General features: G+C 41.0%; 2 protein-coding genes across 3 annotated transcripts; both read right to left on the bottom strand.

Moving 5' to 3' along the window:
- Positions 1 to 2,952: 2,952 nt before the first annotated feature.
- Positions 2,953 to 13,047, bottom strand: BMI1 (BMI1 proto-oncogene, polycomb ring finger). Of its 2 annotated transcripts, XM_082847969.1 has the most exons (10): positions 12,840 to 13,047; positions 7,878 to 8,008; positions 7,434 to 7,530; positions 6,779 to 6,834; positions 6,641 to 6,691; positions 6,373 to 6,481; positions 6,247 to 6,292; positions 5,720 to 5,818; positions 5,271 to 5,351; positions 2,953 to 5,180 (listed from the first exon to the last, which is right to left on the bottom strand). In XM_082847969.1, the coding sequence occupies exons 2-10, from the start codon at positions 7,987 to 7,989 to the stop codon at positions 4,851 to 4,853; spliced, it is 981 nt and encodes a 326-aa protein (XP_082704095.1). In that variant the 5' UTR covers positions 7,990 to 8,008; positions 12,840 to 13,047; the 3' UTR covers positions 2,953 to 4,850. The 2 variants fall into 2 exon arrangements, with proteins under 2 accessions (XP_082704095.1, XP_082704094.1); XM_082847968.1 differs by lacking the exon at positions 12,840 to 13,047 and having other exon boundaries at positions 7,878 to 8,224.
- Positions 13,048 to 14,327: 1,280 nt separating this feature from the next.
- On the bottom strand, positions 14,328 to 18,283 carry COMMD3 (COMM domain containing 3). Its single transcript, XM_082847993.1, has 8 exons — positions 18,136 to 18,283; positions 16,690 to 16,801; positions 16,521 to 16,584; positions 16,394 to 16,428; positions 15,973 to 16,033; positions 15,821 to 15,877; positions 15,669 to 15,728; positions 14,328 to 14,686 (listed from the first exon to the last, which is right to left on the bottom strand). Exons 1-8 carry the CDS (start codon positions 18,272 to 18,274, stop codon positions 14,627 to 14,629), a joined length of 588 nt encoding a protein of 195 aa, XP_082704119.1. The 5' UTR covers positions 18,275 to 18,283; the 3' UTR covers positions 14,328 to 14,626.
- Between the last annotated feature and the right edge of the window lie 2,960 nt (positions 18,284 to 21,243).

Genomic DNA, 21,243 nt, shown 5'->3' with positions numbered 1-21,243 from the left:
AATCGGGGGCGGAGGTCCGGGCTGTCGCTCTTTGCGGTTCTCGGAGAGCTGCTAGTTAAAAAATAAAACAGGGAGAAGGGCCGTTTTCTCTGTAACCGGTCCTTTTGGTAAAGGCTCCCTAATCGGGAAGGCAGCGCTGCCGGGAAACGAAGGTCATTTTCTCCGGCCGGGCGTCCTGTGCCCTTTCCACCGGGCACCCGAACATAGGAAGCCTTTCTTTCTCTCTTTTTTTTTAAGCCGCTGCTCTTTCCACCCTAATTACCCTCGCCCCCGCTTTATCTTGCAAGCCGCGCACTGCGCTCCTGTCTTCGGCTTTCTTTGAATATTTCCACTCGTGGGGGCACTTAGACCTAAGACTGGAGCTCCTGGACAGGCTTCGCTGTCTCCAGTAACTTCTTTATCCATCTCTGTAACGTTCTCATTCCTTCCATCCCAATTTTCGACGCGTTTCCCGAGTACCCTAGTCCGCAGCCTTCCGAGGGTCTGTTGGGTTCTAGCTAACTTAGAAGGACAGAGTTGAAGAGCGCCGAATCCGCACGGAACTTGAAATCACGTTCACTTTGAAGTTTGGAGTTGATGACCACCCAACAATCAGAGCAAGAAGTAACTTTTTTTTTTTTTTTTAACTGAAATGTAGGTGACTCTGAGGGAACATCACTTGCTATTTTGGGAAATTCCCTTCTAATAGCCTCTGGAAGGGATATTTTAAGAAAACAGAAGAATGGGGGTAATTTAACTCATCCACTGGAAGTTTTATGTAGTGCTTACTATTCATTTAGGGGGTTAAATGAGACTTCGCGTGAGTTTTCCACAGGCACTTGAACTTCTTCAGAAAACTCCTAAGGATCCTGGAGTAGCCTTTCCAGTGATGAATAACTGTTGATGTCGTCGACTTGATGAAGACAAAAAGTTGATGGTGAAGTCTTCATGTGAGACCTCTAGAAATTGCACACTCAGAAAAAGAAACTGGTGCAAATAAAGGAAATCCGTTTCAAGAACCAAAAGAAGAAAAAACGTTAAAAAAAATTAAGTGCGGAAACAGGAAACACTCGACTGTGTAAACATTTTCGGAGACTTTCATAATCAAAACTGGGAGATCTTGAGATTTGTAAGGAGATGGACAGGCTTCGCGGTGGCATTTCCCAAGTCTGATCTACTGGGAGGCTCTAATATGTGATACTTTCTCTTCCTTGTAAAGAACCCATCTATCTGAATTCTGTGGTCCCAGTTTAATTCAATGTTTTATTTTGGAGGAATCCGGATTTTTTTTTAAGCGACCTTAGAAATAATCACCTGTTGTACTGTTCATTTTTTACTTGAAGAAACATCCTCAAGCGAAGTGACCTTATCTAACCCAAGAGCCTTATGTTGGAGCTGCGTTCTGTGCTCTTTGAAACTTAGAAGTCTTAAAGGTATATACTTTTTTTTTAAGGGTCCTTTAAAATGTAATTTCATCAAGACCTTTTGTTTTGGATAAAAGGCGAGTAAAACTGTATGGAAGAAACAATCATTGTATTTCAAAATAACATGGAGCCTCCATTTCATGGAGCACCAAACTGAATCAGAATTTCCAACTGTCATTCCAGGGTAATGTCAGAAGGAAAAGATATATCTTTAAAACCTTTAAAATATAAAGAGAAATGAACAAAAATAACACTTCCTTCACCTCAGGATTCTAAAGGAGACTAGGTTCCATGTGCAAATTGTTTCTAAAATTAAAATCCCATCTCCTCCAAAGATTACCATTAAGCTATTTCTCAAAAACCAAACATTTTCATTTCTTCTTGGCCAGTGCAAGTAGTATTTCACATGGATTCCTTTTACACTGCTATTAAGGTTTCATAACAAAACTTTTTGATAGGCCTATACAACGAGTGTACGGAAAGACTTCACAAATGAACTGCAACTCCAATATTGGGAAAAGAATAAGAGGAAAGGATGAAGGAAAGCCCCTATCAGCTTACTCTGCCTGTTGCATTGTACCTCCAAAGGTCCTAACATTTGCACATATGGATAAGGAAACAAAGCAATATGGTTGGTAGGTTAAGTCAACTGAAGGGCAACTTTTTTTTTCAACTCAGAGCAATTAACGGCCGGCAATTTTAAAAGCAAAAAGGTATTTGTAAAGTGGTATGCATGTGTAAAGCAAGATAGATCACTATTTATACAACAGCAACCAGCCTCATTCTTTTTTTGCATTTAAGCCAAAATCTGTGAAATCAATTTAGGCATTTTCTGTGGAATATTTTTAGCTCTAACTTTGTGGTATAGAATCCCAGAATACTGTTCAGAAGCAAAAGCCAAACTTAAAGCCGACTTTTCACGCACCCTGCCTTGACTGCTAAGAGTTACAAAGTTAGCAGCTTTGATATGGGTTTTTGTAACATTGAAATTTTAAGTGGTAGTTCAGCAAAAGTTTTAAAGCCTAATTGTCAAACCCGTGATGGCTGCTTATAAAATACAAAACATTATACTCTCTTGTTTTATTAAAAGACAAATTTTACCTGAAATAGCCTTTAAAGCTTAAGCAATTTTCAAATTGAGTAGGGGGGAAATTCCTCTTTCAAACAAAATAAATGGACATGTTTTCAAATACGGTGAAATAGTGTTAGGTAAGCCATAAATGCAATATCTGATACTTTACTAAGTAATTTCAAAAATAAGTCCATAAAAAGGTTGAGATGTAAAATCTTTGAGTTCTGTGTTGATCCTATGACTTGGTTTTGTGTAAGTCAAATGACAATCCACTAGCACTTTAAGTTTTTAGCCTTTGAAAAATATTTTTGCATTTTTATATACACAGTCATATCCAAAATAAAAACATCACTTGAAACTTCCATTAACTTTTTTTTCTTGTCTTAGATAACATCATGAACAACTTGAGAAGAAAAGCCTAGAAAAATAAGTTAAATTCACCAAAATTGGCAAACATGGGTAACTTTTACTTCAAAGATTGTAGAGTAAATAAACAGATACATCTTTCAATTGGGCTTTCAAGCAATTATACAACAACGCATGTACTCTCAGCAACATCACTAAGACAGCAATGGATGTTCTTCCGCTTTTACCTGTTGTAATCCACAATAGGGTTTCCAAAACTTCTGCACATTGTGCTTTTCATATCAAATTTTTATTAAAGTCTTAGCTATTTTCTAAATGAATATCCTTTTTATTGGATTTTTCCAATTACAAATGAAATTTAATTTTACATCTATCATTAGAAACAACACTTACAATGGGACTGTACAAATTTAGGTCAAAATAAAAATATATGTATTTTGTGGTTTCATAAAACTTCATTTACTGTATCTTTAAAGAAAGCAGAAGTAACAGCAATATATGTAAAAGTAATGATTTAATGACTATAAGCAAGACAGAGCAATAGAATTGTGCTTCTTTTGCAGACGGGGGACAATGAAATGTTTAACTACAATTTCCCCATACAAACATGAAACAATATTCATAGAGAATAAACACCCTCACAAATAACTGATGGGTGATGAACAAGTTCGACCAAAGCAAAACACAAACTGAAAATCGTTGGGGATATTCATACTTTAAATTCAACATGCTCACTGTATTTAAAAACTAATACCTGTAGAAGCTCACAATAAATTGCTTCTATTTCCAGACGTTACAGAGAGGGCATATTCCACTGTTTATAACTGTAACAGCAATTCTTAAGTTTGAAATTTTTCACTATGCCACATATTAAAATAATTTTAGATAAAATGCCTTCTTCCAGCAATTTGCTGGTTTATTTAAAATATTTGTTTTAGAATTACAGCGATCAATATGCATTTTAAAAACACATTAATTCCATCATAAGCAATGGGAAATGAACAAAGCATTTCCAATTTCCTTAGTGAAAAGTTCTTCTTTAATGCAACTATTAATTTTAAAAGTAAACAGGTATTACTAGAGAAAAATCAGTATTACGATATGCCAATCGCTTCCAATGGAACAAAATTTAGAATTAAATATCCACATTAAAAATATCCTATGGTGATAAGGCTCAAACATAGGTATCTGCAAAGGTCGAACCAGTTGGGAGAATTTTAACAACCATCTCTGAATGCATGAAACACAATATTTTCTTTATAGTATTTATAAATATATCATACAATACTGTTTCCTGTTATGTCGTATACCAATATGGCATTGTACAATAAGCATAATGCCATCTGATTCATACAAAAGCGAATCATTTAAACAAGTCAGTAAAATAAACGGTAGTACCCGCTTTTAGGCTTACAGATTGTAAAACTGAAGTTTACTTTCCTTTGATCGGTTTCGCGCAGCAACAGAGAAGTAAAAATCAAACAGGAATCAAAATGGCTAAATATGCAAGAAATTGTTATTCACAGTGACATGGCTACATAGAATGCATTATTCTATGCATATTCTTTCCATTTGTTGAATTTCAAGATAAAAAGCACTTGTTTTCTACAGGTTCACAAAACAGCATAATAACAAGAACAATCAGGGAGGATGTAATGTAGGCGTTAGTTGAGATTAACAAACTATGGCCCAATGTTTATATCCACTGCAGAAGATTTTCAAATCCAAACAATGGTTACAGAAACCATTTCACATCTGTCCTAACACACAGAAAAACATCTTGCCTGCTTTCTCAGAAATCAATTCTTTCGAGAAATAATCTTTCTTTTCAATTAACGTCCATATGAATATCACATCTAGTCCATCTTTTATAGCCAAATTTAACGTCACTACAAAAGAAAGCAAATTGGACGATAGTCACATGTATTAGCATCTATAAAGCTGTAATGGCATGAAGATATCTATATAAATCAGGGGTTTAAAATTTTTTTCCTCAACAGTCTCAGGTATCAACCAGATGAAGTTGCTGACGACCCATTTACTGACGATTTTCGAGGTCTATTGGCAAAAGAAGATTGGTGGTTACCGCTGGGGCTGCTGCTGGTTCCATTCATAGTGCTGGAAATGTGAGGAAACTGAGGATGAGGAGACTGGACTGGAGTGCCAGGGCTGGGCAAACAAGAAGAGGTGGAGGGAATACCTCCTGCTGGGCTGTTGGCCTTGTCACTCCCAGAGTCACTTTCCAGTTCTCCAGCGTTTGTCAGTCCATCTCTCTGATGACTGATCTTCATTCTTTTACAAGTAGGTCGAACTCTGTATTTCAAAGGAAGCGGACCATTCTATAAAGTTAAGAGGAAAAAAAAAATCAGTCTTAGATCTTTAAGTACAGTCTACAAAAATAACCTGCGAGCATCAGGTACGCTACCTACCCTTCTCCAGGTATAAATGTAGGCAATGTCCATTAGTGTATAGTAATCCTTTAAAGGTTCCTCTTCATACATGACATCAATCTGTTGAAAAACAACACTTCAATTATTAAGTGTCACAAAGAATGATGGTAAATCTAGATTTTTTTGGCCACCTAAATAGAATCCAAAAATGCTTTTAAAAAACATTTTCTCCAAACATTTGGACAAAGAAAGAATCCCTCTGGAAACTTCAAATGAGGGAAAACATTTCTTGAAATTAGTAAGGAATTTGTTTTCACAGCATAAAACAGAATCCATACCAAATATTTTAAGAGCAATTTCCAAATAAAGTACTAAATTAAAAAAAAAATTCCGTTGCTTTTTTGGGTTTAGAATCCAAAAAGAAAAATGTCATTGAAATTTTTTTTTAAAGATTTACATAGAATGCATGAAGACTATGAAGTAGATACCTGGAAAGTATTAGGTATGTCCATTTTACTTCTGAGAAACTTTCTTAGGTGCATCACAGTCATTGCTGCTGGGCATCGTAAATACCTTTTATCATTCACCTAAGAGCATATTTAAAAAAAATAATTTTTTAAAATTCCTAACTTTAAGATTTTTTTTTAAAGTCAAAAAAAATAGATGTCTGAGTATGACAAAAGGTACGAATACCAGAGCTGAGATTTGACTAAGTTCTCAGCTATACTTTGAGTTTGCTATTATTATAAATACTAAATGAACAGATTCCTTCAGTACATCAAAGCATTAAACATTAATTACTGAAAATATTTTGTAAGAAGAGTAATCATATATAAGATAAATTCTATCTAGTAACTATTGAATACAGATCACTCTTAAACAACAAACGTGATGATTTTCTTCTATTTGATAGCAACATCTGACCCTAGGATATGCTAAAGGGCAACATACACCCTCATAAAATCTAGAATCCAAACAATGCATCTTCTATGTGTTTTTGTATCATGGAACATACCTCCTCCTTAGATTTCTCCTTGTCTTTATTTACTTTCCGATCCAATCTAAGAAACAGATAATTTATTAGGCAAACAATGTATCTAATAAATATATTAGCATAAAACACATTTCCTAAAGAATTTACCTGTTCTGGTCAAAGAATTCAATGGATAAACTTATTATTTCATCATCAGTTATAATTCTCTTATCTTCATCTGCAACTTCTCCTCTATCTTCATTAGAGCCATTGGCAGCTATAAAGACATTTTTAAATTCAATTTTTAAGAATTAAATATTTAATTAAATATTATACATACAGAAGAATGGAATTGGTACTTTTAAGCTTAATTTTAATAAATTACTGGATAAGTTCTCCCTCAAATAAAATGTCTTTCCCCCTCTAAAGAGTTTACCATCAGCTGAAGGATGAGCTGCATAAAAATCCCTTCTTCTCTTCATTTCATCTAAAAAGGAGGAAAAAAAAGACTTAAACATAGCAGGTAAAACTGATAAATACTTTTTAAAAATTCATTTTTAAGCAAGTTACTCACTTTTGAAAAGCCCTGGAACTAATTTGTATACAATATCTTGAAGAGTTTTATCTGACCTGAAAAAGAATAAATTAGAAAATAAACTATCAACTAATATGGCAAAAACTAAAAATGTTTATTAAGTTTTTAAACATTCTTTGTTTTCTCTGTTATAGTATTTTACTTGATTGTAACACTGTCTATAACTACATCAACATGATAATTATGATAAAACTTCTTTATGTAGTAGCACTGTTTTTTAATTAGAAGAATACTCTATTTTATACTCACTAATAAATTCTTCACATTTCACTAAGTCAAGAAAAGTGTGCCTTCCAAATTACTGAATTAGCTAATATGAAAGAGAACAAAGAGGAGAGAATGGAAGCAGTTTAAACACATGCACTCTTGCTGTCACAAGGTCAATAAAGCAATGCAAAAATGGAGAACTAATTCCATTTTTAAAAATGATTTTAAAAAATCTTAAAATCCCTTGAATAATACTGAACTCTGTTTAAAGTTAGTCATCATTAAAATGGCCAAGAAATTAAGGGCTATCCTCCTCTACAAAGTACACGCATTAGACGGTGACTGAAGGGTAAATTTTGTGTGAAGAAATAAACACTAAATTCAATAATTATGCAATTACAAACAATGTTTTTAAACATTTTCCTACCTTATATTCAGTAGTGGTCTGGTCTTGTGAACTTGGACATCACAGATAGGACAATACTTGCTGGTCTCCAGGTAACGCACAATACACGTTTTACAGACTAGAAATAAAAACACAAATTTTTTAAAGTTCAGGAAGTAGATGCTAAGCAATAAAATTAGTGTGTCAGAAATAGAGAACTAGTAGTAACAAAATGGTAAATACCAAAAGGCATTTCTAATTAAATAAACAAATTCAGTTAATATCCTGAGAACACATACAATTTATATTTATACAGTATTTTATTAAATATGCATTAACAAAAAGTCACTAAATGCAAGAGCGGAAAACAACTTCTTCATTTTGTACCAACATTCTCAAGGACAGTGGGAATTGTTAGTTTTCAAATTTCAGGACAAGATGTTAAATATACACGACACAAGAAAAGGTCTAAAACTGTGTACTTACAGGAATGTAGACATTCTATTATGGTTGTGGCATCAATGAAGTACCCTCCACAAAGCACACACATTAGGTGGGGATTTAGCTCAGTGATCTTGATTCTGGTTGTTCGATGCATTTCTGCTTGATAAAAGATCCTGCAAGACAAAGAAATATTGGCCATAATTCACAGAAAGAGAATCGAGATTATCTCCAACTCCCAGTAACTATATGCTCTGAAATGCTGAAGGAGTTCATAAAACTCGTTTAACACTGTGCAGCTGGACTGTCCCAACGTCTTCTACAGAAAGAATTCACTGATCAGACCTCAATCAGTTCTACAGAAAAGGTGAAAAAGGATCCAAGAAAAGTAATCTCTGGTTCCTCAGGTCATTCCAGGAGGGAGAAGAAAAGGTCTGGGGTGGGGGCTGGGAGCTGAGAGCATTCGGGTCTCTTTCTTCCATTTGTCCTCCAGCCCAGCAGCCCCACGGCTGCTGCAGACGCTACACGCTCCCCGCAGATATTTACCAACCGCTAGGGCTTGTTCCAGGACTCCAAATTTAAGGTAAAACTTCCTTATGGATCTTCGATCGAAAATCCAGGAGCATGCCCTGGCTTCCCAGGGGTTCTGGTTGTTTTAAGCGGTTCCGGCAACCAGAACCAGGCACGTTTTGACGCGATACAAAGGGAAAGCAAATTCTGCTCTATCTGCATCCCTGGCATTTCCGGAGCTGGGTGCTGGGGCCGCAGGAGAAGCACCTCGAGTCGGCCTCGGGCTGGGGCCTGAGCGCGCGGACGCCCGGGGGCCGGGGGGCCGGGATGCGGAGGGGCGGATCCGGCGGCGCCCGGGGCTCCGTCTCGCTCCGGATTCGGAACTCGCCTCTGTCGGGGTTTCCATAGCAACTTACACTTACACTTGGCATCCGGCCACCGCTGCAACTCCGCGCGGAGCCGGGCCGAGCCCGTAGCTTCGGCGGGCGTGCGGGGCTGCCGGGCGGCGGCAGCGGCGGGCGCGGGGGAGGGGCCGGCACGGCGCGGGGGCGGGGCCGCGCGGGGGCGGGGTGGGGTGCGGGCGCGCAGCGCGGGGGTGGGGCGGCCCCACGAGGCCCGCCGCGCTGGGGAGCAGGATTCTGGCCCGAGGCGACCCGGCAGACAGCCTGGGGGACCCCGGAGCGTGCAGTGGTAAAGGAAAATGCAAACCGCACTCCGGCCATTTCGGACACTCTTGGGGGCCTCTTTCCACGTCGACTCGGCGCGAAGAGCTTCTTTCAGATCTTGACTCTTTCGGTCTCTCCTGTTAGCAATCACTAGGTCAAAAATTTCATGAAGGGATCTTTTGAGAATTGCCAACTGTGCACTTAGCCCGAAACCGTCAGGGCTCAAATTGCAGAGATGTTTATTGAACTGAAACTCTTTAAAGCTTTCTTCTCTAATAGGAAGTTCTTCTGTAGATTAGGATGAGCGATACAAAGTTTTGGAAAGGCTGAAAACTGAAATCTGTTTCATAGCAGACAAGAAGTGGGCAAAGCCTTGTGTTTTACCTGAGCTATGCTGGATAGAGGCAAGAAAAACTACCTGAATCGATGGCAGTGACAATAAGTAAAGAACCATGTGACCAGCCCATTCCCAACGCTAAATCAACACCTTGTCAACCCAGAGCACCGAGAGCAGAGAAAAACAAATGTCATTTTCTCAGCCTCACCTCCATGCAAACCCCACACAATGAAATGCTATTCCCAACAGATATCGTATGTTATAGAAAAGTCACGGTGGGGAACTGTCAGCAACAATACAATAGCGGACAATCAGGGAAGTCAATTACTTCGTGCAGTATGCTTGAAAAATGCATTTCTTACTCCCACTTCATTCATTTCAGAATCTGAAATAAGACTAAGCTTCCAGACTTATCTGAAGCACATTCTCAAAGCTGCCTTGAACAGAAATCTAGGAACTTGTGAAACTTGAAGATGCATCTGAGGTTTTAATTCTCAGGGAATTTTAATGCAGAAGAGGGAAATACTAATCAACAGCTCAATGGCTGAAACTAAAAGTTTTAGAGTACTAAAAAAAAACACACACACACAACAAAAAAAACCGGTAAAAACAAAACAAAGCCTCTTTTATGAAAAGTGACCACAGTGGCAACCAGTGACTTCAACCAGAAAACGTCATGTGTGACTCCTCAGTTATCTTTGGATGACTTGTTTAGAGGAATATTGTCAACATATTGTTAATATAAATCTAAGTGGGATTACAGAGGAGTTGTGGATGGAGCAGTGTCCCTAAAGAGTAGCAATATTTAATTCTATTGTACTTGGTGATTAAAGACAAGTCTTCTTGGTTCTCAAAGAAAACTCACCTTATGAAACAGCAGGACCTTAACTAGAAAGATAGTTAGCGAGGTGATACTTCTGTCCCCTTGCAAAAGCACATCACACTAATGCCACCGATCATGAAGTTCAGGAAGGGGCATCAATAAAAACAGCTGCCTTTATTTCTCCTCTACTTTACATAAAATCAACACCAGACAAACACAAATATTAACACACAGAACAATCAGACCTCAGTGAAAGGTTATCTACTGGTTGGCTTTGAACGTTTAAGTCTCATGTACTTGACCAAAACCCTTTCAAATTCATTTTAAGTCTTAATTCACACAACTCCTCTACTTCAATTCACAAGAATTTGACCACAACCCTATAACCATTTATAATGCTAGTAAATACCACTTTGTTACTTGTATAAGAATCAGTTCTTTATCTTTATATACCACTTGAAAGTACTGGGAACCTAATGAAGACTTCCAAAACATCTGACATGCTTGATAAGGTTTCAGAAACAATCTCTTGCACCTTAGAAAGGAAAACCTTCTAGGTTCCACCACAGAACTGCCAGTTAAGCAAGCAAAAATGCACCAAACATACAATGGAAAAAATACTCAATAGTTTAAACTTGCCATTATAACATACTCAGTTGGGGCTGTCACTTTAGTTGGAGGCCTAACACCAGTAATGTCAAAATGAAGGAAAACAGAAGCAAGTTCTTATGTTAACAATCAGCTTGACTATTGCAATCTAACACATGCAAATAAACTCCATAACCCCAGTTGGGGCTCCCAGGCCAATACAAGTATGGGTAAACTTGGGGTTAATTTGACTTCTAGGGAGAATTTTACCTTTGGGGGCACTTAATGCACATCCAAGGACTTGATGGTAGAACATTAATGGATTTTTCAAGTACAACTAAATGCTCACTTTTCTTACAGAAGCGTGTGTATATGTGTGTGTATACATACACACATGCATACAAAATGACTTATATGGCTTTAAAGATACCAGGTGTAAATTTACACAAGTAGGTTATTTCAAAACACCTTTGCACTTTGGGGCAGATGTATGGGAATGAACTCAAATATTAAAAAAATATATGTTTGCCCACAAAATCAACCTCTAAGGGATTCTACTTAAAATAAAATTCAAATGTTAATATAGTCTCATAAGTTAGCATATACTGTTAACAATTGGCATCCTTAGGTTTCAAGACTTTAGCGTAGCATATAATATGTTTCCAGAACTTGGGGGTTAAGCTTCCTATAAAATATAGGTTGAACTACTCATAACATTCTAGGCATCACCAACCTACACTTGGATTTGAATAATATGCCCAGAATTTTGCCTACTTTAAGGGAAGGGGTTAATACATGCTTGTATTTCAAATACTGAACCGTGACCACTAAGCCCACTAAATCCTTTTATTGCAATTGGGAATGATCAAAGTCTCTATACTTGTTTACTTCCAATTATTAACTGTAAATCTTTGGGAAAAAGATCATGCTATACGGCTGTCAAACCCAAAAGACTGCGTAAACATATGCCATCAACTTAGTGCTCGTTTTCCAAAGCATCTCCTCACCACATGACCTAAGCTGACATTTAGCAAAACCTGTAAAACGTTGTGGACTTGAGTCATGGTTCTAAGTGCATCCCATACTAGAGGTTGAAAGAAAAACTGTAGTCTCTGAGAGAGAAAAAAACAAAAAGAGGAAAAAAGAAAGAAAGAGAGGAAACCTCTTGCAAGACTAACGTCCACTCACCATCATCACTCCAAAAAAAGCTCCAAATTTGAAATGCCCACTTCCCAGTGAGCACGTCCCAAGTAATGTTTGAAGAACTTATCCAAGACTCCCAACAAATAACACCTTGAAAACTTTACCATTTTAAACACAAACGCAGGAGACCTTGGAAACAACTGGGAACCGCCATCTTACAAGCCATCCAATTTCTCACAAGTGTCCCTCCAACTTAAGTTAATAACATTTTTGTTCGGGCTCTCACCAGCCTAACATCCACCTTGGCGGGATCGCTGCCCCCCACGCAACCCGTCCCTATAAAATGGGGGCGTTCTCTGGCTGTTTAAACCCCTCCAAAGCCCTTTCTTCGGGAGAGGAGGGAAGCCACTTGACCCAAGCAGCTCCCGATTTCAGGCACCCGTCCCCGTTTCATCAAAATCTACCTCTCAACAAAAGGCGCCGTGGCCGGGAGAGCCGCAGAAGCTGCAAATAGAAGTGTTCTTCTCGGGGGCCATGTGCGTCGCGAGGGTGTAGAGGGGCGCTCGGGGGAGAAAGGAACTAAAACGTGGGGCCGCGCGCGGCGCGTCCGGGCTGGAGCGGGCGGCGGCTGGAGCGGCGCCGAGGCCGGCTGGCGGCGGCGGCGCGGGCTGCGGGTCGGTCCCGGCGCCGCGGGAGTCGGCGGGCGGCGGCGGGCGCGCGCTCGCGGGCGCGGGCGGCGCGCGGGGCCGGGCGGCGCGCGGGGCCGGCGGGCGGCGGGCGGCGGCGGCGCGGGGCTCGGCGCCCACGCTGTCAGCGCCCTCCCGGCCGGCGCGGGCGAGGCGCGGGGGGGCCGCTCCCAGTCCACCGGCGGCCGGTCCGAGCCCGGCGCGACCCCCGCCGCCCCCAGGCCCCGTCCCGGAGGCGCCTCGCCTCCTACGTACCCGGAAAAAGCAGCCGGCGAGAAGCGATCGCAGCGGGCGGAAAAGACAATGAAAGTTAAAAGTCGTTCAGCAGAAAATGAATGTGAGCCAAGCGGCCATCTTGAAGCGAGCTGCAGACGCTGCTGTCAATGGGCAACGAGCGCAGCCGAGAGGAGCCGCGGCCGCCGCGCTCGGCTCATGCTGCCTCCCGAGCCCGGCCTCCTCCTCCTCCTCCGCCTCGGCCTCCTCCTCCGCGGCCTCCTCCTCCTCCTCCTCCTCGGCCTCCAACGCCTCCTCCTCCTGGGCCTCCTCCTCCTCCTCCTCGGCCGCCGCCGCCTCCTCCCGCTCCGCACTCGGGGGAGGGAGCGCGCGGAGGGGGCGCGATCAGTATTATTCTGCGGGGCTGGGAGGTGTTTCTAATCCGGATCGGGGCTCCCTCGCCAACATCCCCATTGTCTCGCCCCGATCTCTGCCTTTAATACTACGATTATTATTTCATAGTTGCCGTGGGGGGAGGAGGGGGGTGGGGGGCGCCGTGTGTGTGCGTGCGGAGAGGCGGGGGGAGGGGAGGAAGGCTGAGGAGGGGGAGGGGAGGGTGGAAAAAAAAAGCACCGCTGAAGGCAGAGTGGAAACTGACACCGGCTCCAAAATGGCTCAGAGTCCGCCCGCCCCCTCCCCCCGCCGCCCCCCCACCGGGTCACGTGCTCCCCTCATTCCTTAAGGGCGGCCTGGGAATTAGTGTCGGTGTAGTCGGGCCCGCGGCCGCCCCCTCCCCTCGGAGCAGCGCGACCCGGCCCCCTCCCCCTCGCTCGGCGCGGCGGCGGCGCTGGCGCGGCTGCGGAGACATTTCTCCACAGCGCCACACGCGCCACCCTGCTCTCGGCGCGGGCATCGCTCCGGCCCCGCAAGCAGTTCAGCCCACCCCACCCCCCGTTATTTCTTTCTTGCCGCCGCCCGCCTCCGCTCGCGGTGCACACGTCCGCGGGCTCCAGCCGAGGAGATCGCCCGGCCGCCGCCCCCCGCTCGGCCCCACGGGCTGCGGCCCAGACTCCGGCGCCGCGGTGCGGAACCTGCGACCGAGTTGGGCTCGCGGAAACAACAGCGCCCGCCCCAGTCTTCCCGCGGCCGCGCCGGCCCCCTTCCCCGCCCGCCAGTGGCCGAGGCGGGGCGCGCGCGGGCAGCCGCTCGCTCCGGGCAGGGGCTCCGCGCGGGGCCGGCCGGCCGGGCCGGGCCTCCGGAGCCCCACGGGCGAGGGTCGGGCTGCGGGCGAGCCCTCGGGCACAGGTAACGGGACGGGCCAGCTCCCGGCGCGGGGCGACCGCGCCCTTTCCCCACGTCCCGAAGCTGGGGTCTTAAGGCAACCCCGAAGATCGCATCCTTTCCCACTACGCTTAACTTTAATCCTGAGAAGAGGCGATCGTTAAAAGTTAACGCCAATCGTGTCTGCGTTTTCAAAGTAATAATTAACAAACTCAAATCCAAACAAACTCTCAGCACTCTTTAGTGGGAACAACTTATTTATTCAGAATATAATACTGTCTGCTTCCTTTTGGAAGACTTGGAAAAGATCAAATATGATCAGTGTACGGATAATACTAAAGATTCAAATACTTAGGCAGACTTTCCCTCTTAACCCTTTCACAAGTGTAAAAGAAAAAGTGTCAAAATTGATGAGTGACACAAATCCAAAAGAAAAAATTTGTTCTCCTGAAAAGGAAGACATCCAGCTCGCAGAAACGATGGTTCGGCGGACGGCAAGGCGTTCCTGGTCTTCCTCTAGACCGGGGCAGATCGTTAACTTCCCCAAATTACAACTGAGTTGCTCTTTCCAGGCTTTTCGAAGCATCTTTAAGTTTCCCTACTAAGTCCTGAAGATGTGTGTGATGAATCGTTTTTAGGATAAAAACACAAGAAAGAAGTATCCAACTTTGAGAAAGATGCAAGAAAAGAGTCGGGGGACACTTTCTAAACAAGTTTAAAATTCACAAAGATTTTAAACCTTTGACAAACCACTATCAAAAGAAGGTTTTCTTCTAAAATATAAAAGATGTAAAAACTTAAAAGAAGGTCAATAGAAAGTTTTCCTCTAAAATATCTCATCTTCAAATGGGCTGCTTGCCCTCAGATGTGAGAGATAGTTTCTAACTGAATCCTCTGAACAGGCGAAGTATATCAAAATTAAAATTTCTCAAGTTATCTAACAAAGATTATGCTGTATTCACATCTTTTGAAAGTTTAAAGTTTGATTAATGGTTACATTAAAACGACTCTGCAGGAGATCCCTTTTGAAAAATTCAATCTCATCAAAATTTCAAGCAATGACCTTCATTTTTTTAAGTGGTAAGAAATAAATTCGTTGTCATGTCCATTAATCAATGTAATTTTTAATTTCCCCAGTCTTACACTGGCAATATAAACAGTTTTAGAATTTTTGTATACTTGCTCCTTTATAAAAAGTCATTTACAGCTACTGTTTAAAAATCATGTTTTGAGAGTTTAATTCAATTTCTGAAAGCAAAGAAGACATTTTCAAAGCCAAGCTCTTCCTTTTGCTTTGTCCTATTGGCTCACACTTATCACAAATAGAAGGAATTTACACTCAACACTACACAAGTTTATTTTAATTGGAGGGAACAGCAAATGCAGACCAATTCTGTTAGTAACATCGTAATTTCAAAAGCGAAGCCTACGTTAAAATATTGCTTTTGAAGCCCCCTCACCATTAAATCCTTAACCAACCTTCATTATCTACTGACAGATGGTTAATTTTCTTTTGAACTTTACATAGGCATAATTCTCAATTAAAAATCTGTAAAAAGGTAGGCATATTCACAGATCCTAATACTGTACCTGTAATTGTTCCATGTTGCAACTAAAACTAATCTCTGGGTGGGATCGGGAATCAGTGTTCTAGGGAAGAAAAAAATGCTGTTTATTTAAATCAAGGAAATTTTAAATTTCATTACACATTTAATTTTTAGACAGGGCTTATGTATAAATACCTCTACATTTAAGGTCACCAAATATGCAGGTCTGTACATCTTATCAAGTTGATTGGTCTAAAACAACACAACACATTGATTTCAGTCTTTAACTCTTATTTTTTTAAAAAAGTTCCCTAAGTTCCCCTAGAAAACAGTTTGTTAAACTTTACCTTTATCTGATATTCCAAATGCCAAGAAACATCAGTTATATGAGGGAAAGATCTGCCTATACTGAAAGATACAATGATAATTTTGTACATAATAGCTACAGGAAAACTTTTAGTATTTATCTTCACCAACAATGGTGTCTACCACCTCCCCACCACACACACTATTTTAATCCATTCTGAATTTAAAACATTGTTAAACTTTATTTTCAAGTTCTGAAGAGTAAACAGCATTTTAAAAATTATCTCCATAAGCTTTATCTTTAAAAACATTAGCTTAACTGCAATTGTTTCACTTGCCCTTTAGCCCCTTTTCTTTTGGTCTAGATCCCGTTTTTTTGTCCTGTCTTGTTTCACACCAACACTCTCCATTCATACCTGCAAGTAAAAAGTAGCTCAGCTTGACACCTTATACAGGACCTACCTTCCCAGTAGGATTTCTAGGGAATTCCTATTATTCTGGGAGGAAAAAAAAGAAAGAAAATATGTCTTTGCAAACAGAGTAGAAGAAAAATAGTAATTGTTAATTTTTAAAAATTTAAGTAAGTAACCTGATATTCCGTGCAAAACAATTCTATTCTCTCGCTGTCAAATTTACAGTCTTCTAGATAAGTGCTAAAGAAAAAAAAAAGCCTAAGTTTAGTCTCCATTTTAAAAACTGAAATTGGAATCATAAAGGTACTATTTGAAAACAAATGGATATTTAAATAAATCCTGTACCTTAGAGTTGATTTGTCAGCTCTTTGCTTTCCAGCCTCCAGTATGTAAGTTGCAGCTGCTGCATGACAATGTTTTAAAACCACTGGATCGATATGTTTCAAGTCTGGGTGATCTAAAATAAATTAATTGCCAGTGATGCCTGTGACAATAAATTCTTTATAGTCCTGTTTCTAAAAAGGGATTTTAATTTGGGTAAAGAACCCTCTCTAACAAGATAACAAGAAGAATTCAACTATAAGGACTGGAAGTTATAAGTAAATGAGATGTGCAACATGGTCAATGGCAAAACAATAAAGATCACACATCAATAATTATGCAATTACCTGGTCAAATTACCTTCTTTTACTTTACCTTAATACTCTTATTTATTTTTTAAAAAACATAGTCCTAGAGTAAAATATACAGTGGTCACTCTAAAGGTGGCGTAAATTCCGAGGAAAATAAGAAGATAAATATTTTATATGGTGTAAATTTAAGAATGAATAAACTTTCCTTCTAAAGATTAATTTTATGCTAACTGGCTCCATGGACATTAACACATGGAGGTGGGGGAGAGGGAACGAGTTCAGAATATAAAATACAATTTTCAAAATATTTTCAGGTTTCGACAGCCATCCTTTCTTTTTTTTTTTTTTTTTTTTGAGATTAACCAGGTGGCGGTTACTATTTTCGTTTAAAGAACTTCCACTTTCATACTTTTTGTACACGTGTTTAGCTCGTGAAACTACAGGAAAAAAATTTGAATTGTTGAGATATTTATATTTAAGAAAATCATGTAATAGCGATCTGTCTTAAAATATGCCTCCATCCATACTGACACCGCACTCCGCAATCACTGACCCGACCACTTATAAGAGACTCGCCTCCTGATAACTAGTGCAGAACAAAACATTATGCACCATATTTTAAGGGTCTAGGCGTGGAACCTGTGCAAAACATATTGAACTAGAGTGTTGGAATGATCAGAGGATCTTGAGGTATTCTCTAAGATGAAAAATGTCAACACTATTTGACGTAGTAATTACTTTGGAAGCAGACCCTTTAAAACCTTCGTCAACCTAGCACTGAAAGCTTGAATTGCAGGGAGCTGCCCTGATGAAGTCCAAGTGTCAAACAGCCTTTGCCCCAGACCAGGCTGAAAACCTTAGATGTTTAGGCCACAAACAAGACTTGAACACCGGCTTTACAAAGGAACAAAGAGCCTGGGAGGGGAAATCAGGCCAGGAACGTGTAGCTGGCTGTGTGCAGGTGCCAACTGGGGAGAGAACAATGCTCAGGGTCCGATGTGGGTTCTGGCAGAGCCACATCCCCACACTCCGTCCGGAGCGAAGGGCAAACCCCGGAGACTTCCTCTTCCCGGGGCTTTCCCCTTCTCGCTCCATCTCGCTCCTCTTCTCCGAGCGCCCCTCCACCCAGGCCGATCCAGCTCAGAGCCCAGCGGCTTACCTAACACGGCCTCGTCCGCCTGGGCGTCCAGCAGGCTCTGGAAAGCCGCCCGGAGGAGAAGCGTGAAGGCGTTGGAGTCGAAGGAGCCGGGATCGGCCAGCATCTGGAAGCCTTTCTGCACATACTCCGAGAGCTCCATTGTGAGCGCGCCGTGACCTTCGACACGCGCACCACGTGACACGCGCCGCGCGCTCAGCTGATGCGGCCGCGCGCGCACGCGGCTGGGGCGGCGGCGGAGGCGCGGGCTGCGGGCCTCCCAACCCGTGGGCTCCCCGCCGGCCTCCCGGGCCGCGCCCCGGCCCGCGACCCCGGCCACCCGCCAGCCGCCGCCGCCGCCGCCGCTTCCGTCCAGTCCTTCCTTCTGCGCCCGCCGCTAGGGCCGCCGCGCCTTAGCGCGAGGGGCGGCCCGGGCGCTTTGTGGACGCGCTCGGCGCTTTCTCTGCTCTCGGCGCTCACCTAGGACTGTCACCGGCTCCTGCGGGGCCCGCGGGAGCGCTCCCGAAAGACCCCTCGGGAGGTGGTGACGGTGACGGGATCCCGGCCCCCACCGGCCCCGAGAACTACGCCTTCCCCGCTCCTCGCTCAGCGCGAAAGCCTGCGGGAAGCTCCAATCGGAGGCAACTGGTTGGTTTTTGGTTGGGGGCTTTTTTTTAACTCAACAGCTTAACCCCCAAGCACTGCCCTTCTGTGAATGAGACTGTAGACGTCTAATTATAATTCTTGCTTATTTTTCCTCTTTCATTGTCATTCCTGGAATACGGCAATTGATTCCTTCCTGCGTGGTGTGTGTGTGTGTGTACACATGTATACATATAGTGCGCGTGTGTAGGTGGTGTACTTCGACAATTGAGGGATTAATATCTTATTCACGAACATATTGGACAGAATTATTAAAAATTTTAGATGCAGCTACAAATAAACACCTTTCAAAAGCAAACTGATAAAAATTTTGTGCTACTGTGCTCACAGCATCTATGGGTCCTGTTTTAATTAGTCAAGCTATCATATTTTTATCAAATAGTTATCTTAGTAAAATGGCAAAACTAAAAACTATTTACTAAAAACTTAGTTAAGAATGGCAAAATCTTTATCAGAAGTGAATACCCATCATTTTAAAGGTTCAAATATTGTATAAAGTTTAACTTCCCCTTTATAGTTATACGAATTTGGAGAACAAGAGTGATTCTTAAAACAAAACAAAACAAAAAACTGCATCAAAGTAGATTATGCATTTTTTGATCAAAAGAATTTAAAAAGGAAACTCAAAGTGCAGTTCTTTCCGGGTGGAGGGGAGGAATAAAGAACGAGAAAGATGTTTTAGTCTTTCAAATAATGCCTCTTAGGAGACATTATTTGAAACAGACTCACCATGAAACACTTTTTGAGGCATAATTTAGGTGTTTATTTGAAAAAAAAGTTTCTAACGAATACAGTCAACATTTAACCTTGCACCAATGCATAAAGAGCACCTGATTTCACAACAACAGGACGCAAATGGAATAATTTAGCATCAGTAAAGATTGAGTAACTACTCAAGTTCTCCTTTGAAGGCTTTGAAAGGCATGTGAACTAGCTCTCCACTTCGGTGAGCATATAGGAGCAGTGAAGGATTTAAAAGTCTCCCTAGAGTCTTTATGAAACAAACACCTATTAATCATGTTCATCTTTTCTTCCCATCTCTCATTTTCTTTCTAAACTCCTTGTTTCTCCTCAGTAGTAAAACGTCAGTTGAAAAATGTCCAGATATCTGATTTGCATAAGGGATATTTTACAGGGCAGAGTTGTGTAAAAGTTAAACAATATTAACAACACCCAAGCTCATTACATTTGTTACATATTTTATGACCTTGCATAATATTGATTGTTAATACTCTAATAGAATTTGAGTTGATAATTGTAATCATACTCAATTTAGTGTCAAAAAGGAAAGCAATAATGCTTGAGCATAGATTTTTAAATGCTGTTTTAAAAGAGGAAAGTAATTCAATTAAATGTGAGTTCCTGGGTGTAAAAGTTAGGAAATTCACAAGAATTGTTTCTGTAATAGCTGTCATGTTACTCTCCTGTACATATGTAAGTCCTTTCTCTTACAAGGCATTTGTCGTCTTCTACCTAAATGTGTTTATGTGTTAGGCCCAAGTGATGGGTATATTTCCAGCTCACACAAAAATTTTCACCATAATGTTTTCTGATACTAGAAAAACTGAATTTTTCTCCTGTAGCTACATTTATTTCAACTCCCTTTGAAGGAGGCACAGGATTAAGTATTTGTTTAAATGTAGATAATACATGTATTTCTTTGACAAGTAAGCCGTTGAAATACATTGAAGTATAATTATTAAAAGGCATGATTACACAGATCTAGACTCTGTTGCAGCAATAAAATCAATATATTCTATATTATTAGAAAAACTAGGTATGAAAACATTCTGAAACTATGGGGGAAAAACTATTAAAAATTTTTGCTTTGATCACTGAAAACAGCATTGGAACTTTCACTAAAAACAATTCTGCAGCCTTAAAGCCAATTGGCTAAATTTGCCCTGAAAGAGCCTTTTAAAATAACAATTATGTGCAGCTGAAAACAGCAAAATAGATGTTCAATGATCTTCGTGTTAATAATGTATTTTTCCTTTTAAACTGCAAATTTAAGATAGATAATGCTGCTAAATTTGTTTTTCTTTTTGAGAATGTACAAATTATTCAAAGGATGAGAAAGTATTTTTAAATGTTTTTAGAATGTTTTAAAATACATTGTATCCTTTGAGCTGGTTAGTTAACTTTTTCTTTTTTAGAAAACAATTTAATATTGGCCTCTGCACCATGAGTACAATTTAAATGTGCTGGGGCATTTACAGGATCTATGTGGTCAGCTTTTCCCAAAGGCCTCATTGGTATATTTGTTGGTTGCAATTGTTTTTATTTCTAGTATTTATTTTTTAGACTGTATAAGTACTTTTGCTTTTGTGCCGAGGAAGCTGAGGGAAAGTATTACTTTAGATTGAAGAGTTCCTTGAATACCCATGGGGAGGAAAAAAAAAAAAGCCAATATGCTTAAATGCCCATGCATCCAAAAGTTTTTACTGGCATACATACTATGTTCTTGCG

This window comes from Leucopleurus acutus (genome assembly GCF_964270905.1).
Source record: "Leucopleurus acutus genome assembly, chromosome: 1".
Classification (NCBI taxonomy): domain Eukaryota; kingdom Metazoa; phylum Chordata; class Mammalia; order Artiodactyla; family Delphinidae; genus Leucopleurus; species Leucopleurus acutus.
Note: the sequence above shows the minus strand (reverse complement) of the source record. Positions and strands in the feature narration are given on the sequence as shown.

Excerpts from the sequence above, each read along its gene's own strand:
- COMMD3 (XM_082847993.1), bottom strand. The coding sequence starts at position 18,274 with ATGGAGCTCTCGGAGTATGTGCAGAAAGGCTTCCAGATGCTGGCCGAT. Across the intron at positions 16,034-16,393 it reads CTAGAAATCCTACTGGGAAG|TATAGGCAGATCTTTCCCTC; the intron begins GTAGGTCCTGTA and ends TGTATCTTTCAG. Across the intron at positions 15,878-15,972 it reads ATTTGGAATATCAGATAAAG|ACCAATCAACTTGATAAGAT; the intron begins GTAAAGTTTAAC and ends GTGTTGTTTTAG.
- BMI1 (XM_082847968.1), bottom strand. The coding sequence starts at position 8,034 with ATGGCCAATATTTCTTTGTCTTGCAGGATCTTTTATCAAGCAGAAATG. Across the intron at positions 6,482-6,640 it reads AGCTCATCCTTCAGCTGATG|CTGCCAATGGCTCTAATGAA; the intron begins GTAAACTCTTTA and ends ATGTCTTTATAG. Across the intron at positions 6,293-6,372 it reads GAATTCTTTGACCAGAACAG|ATTGGATCGGAAAGTAAATA; the intron begins GTAAATTCTTTA and ends TCTGTTTCTTAG.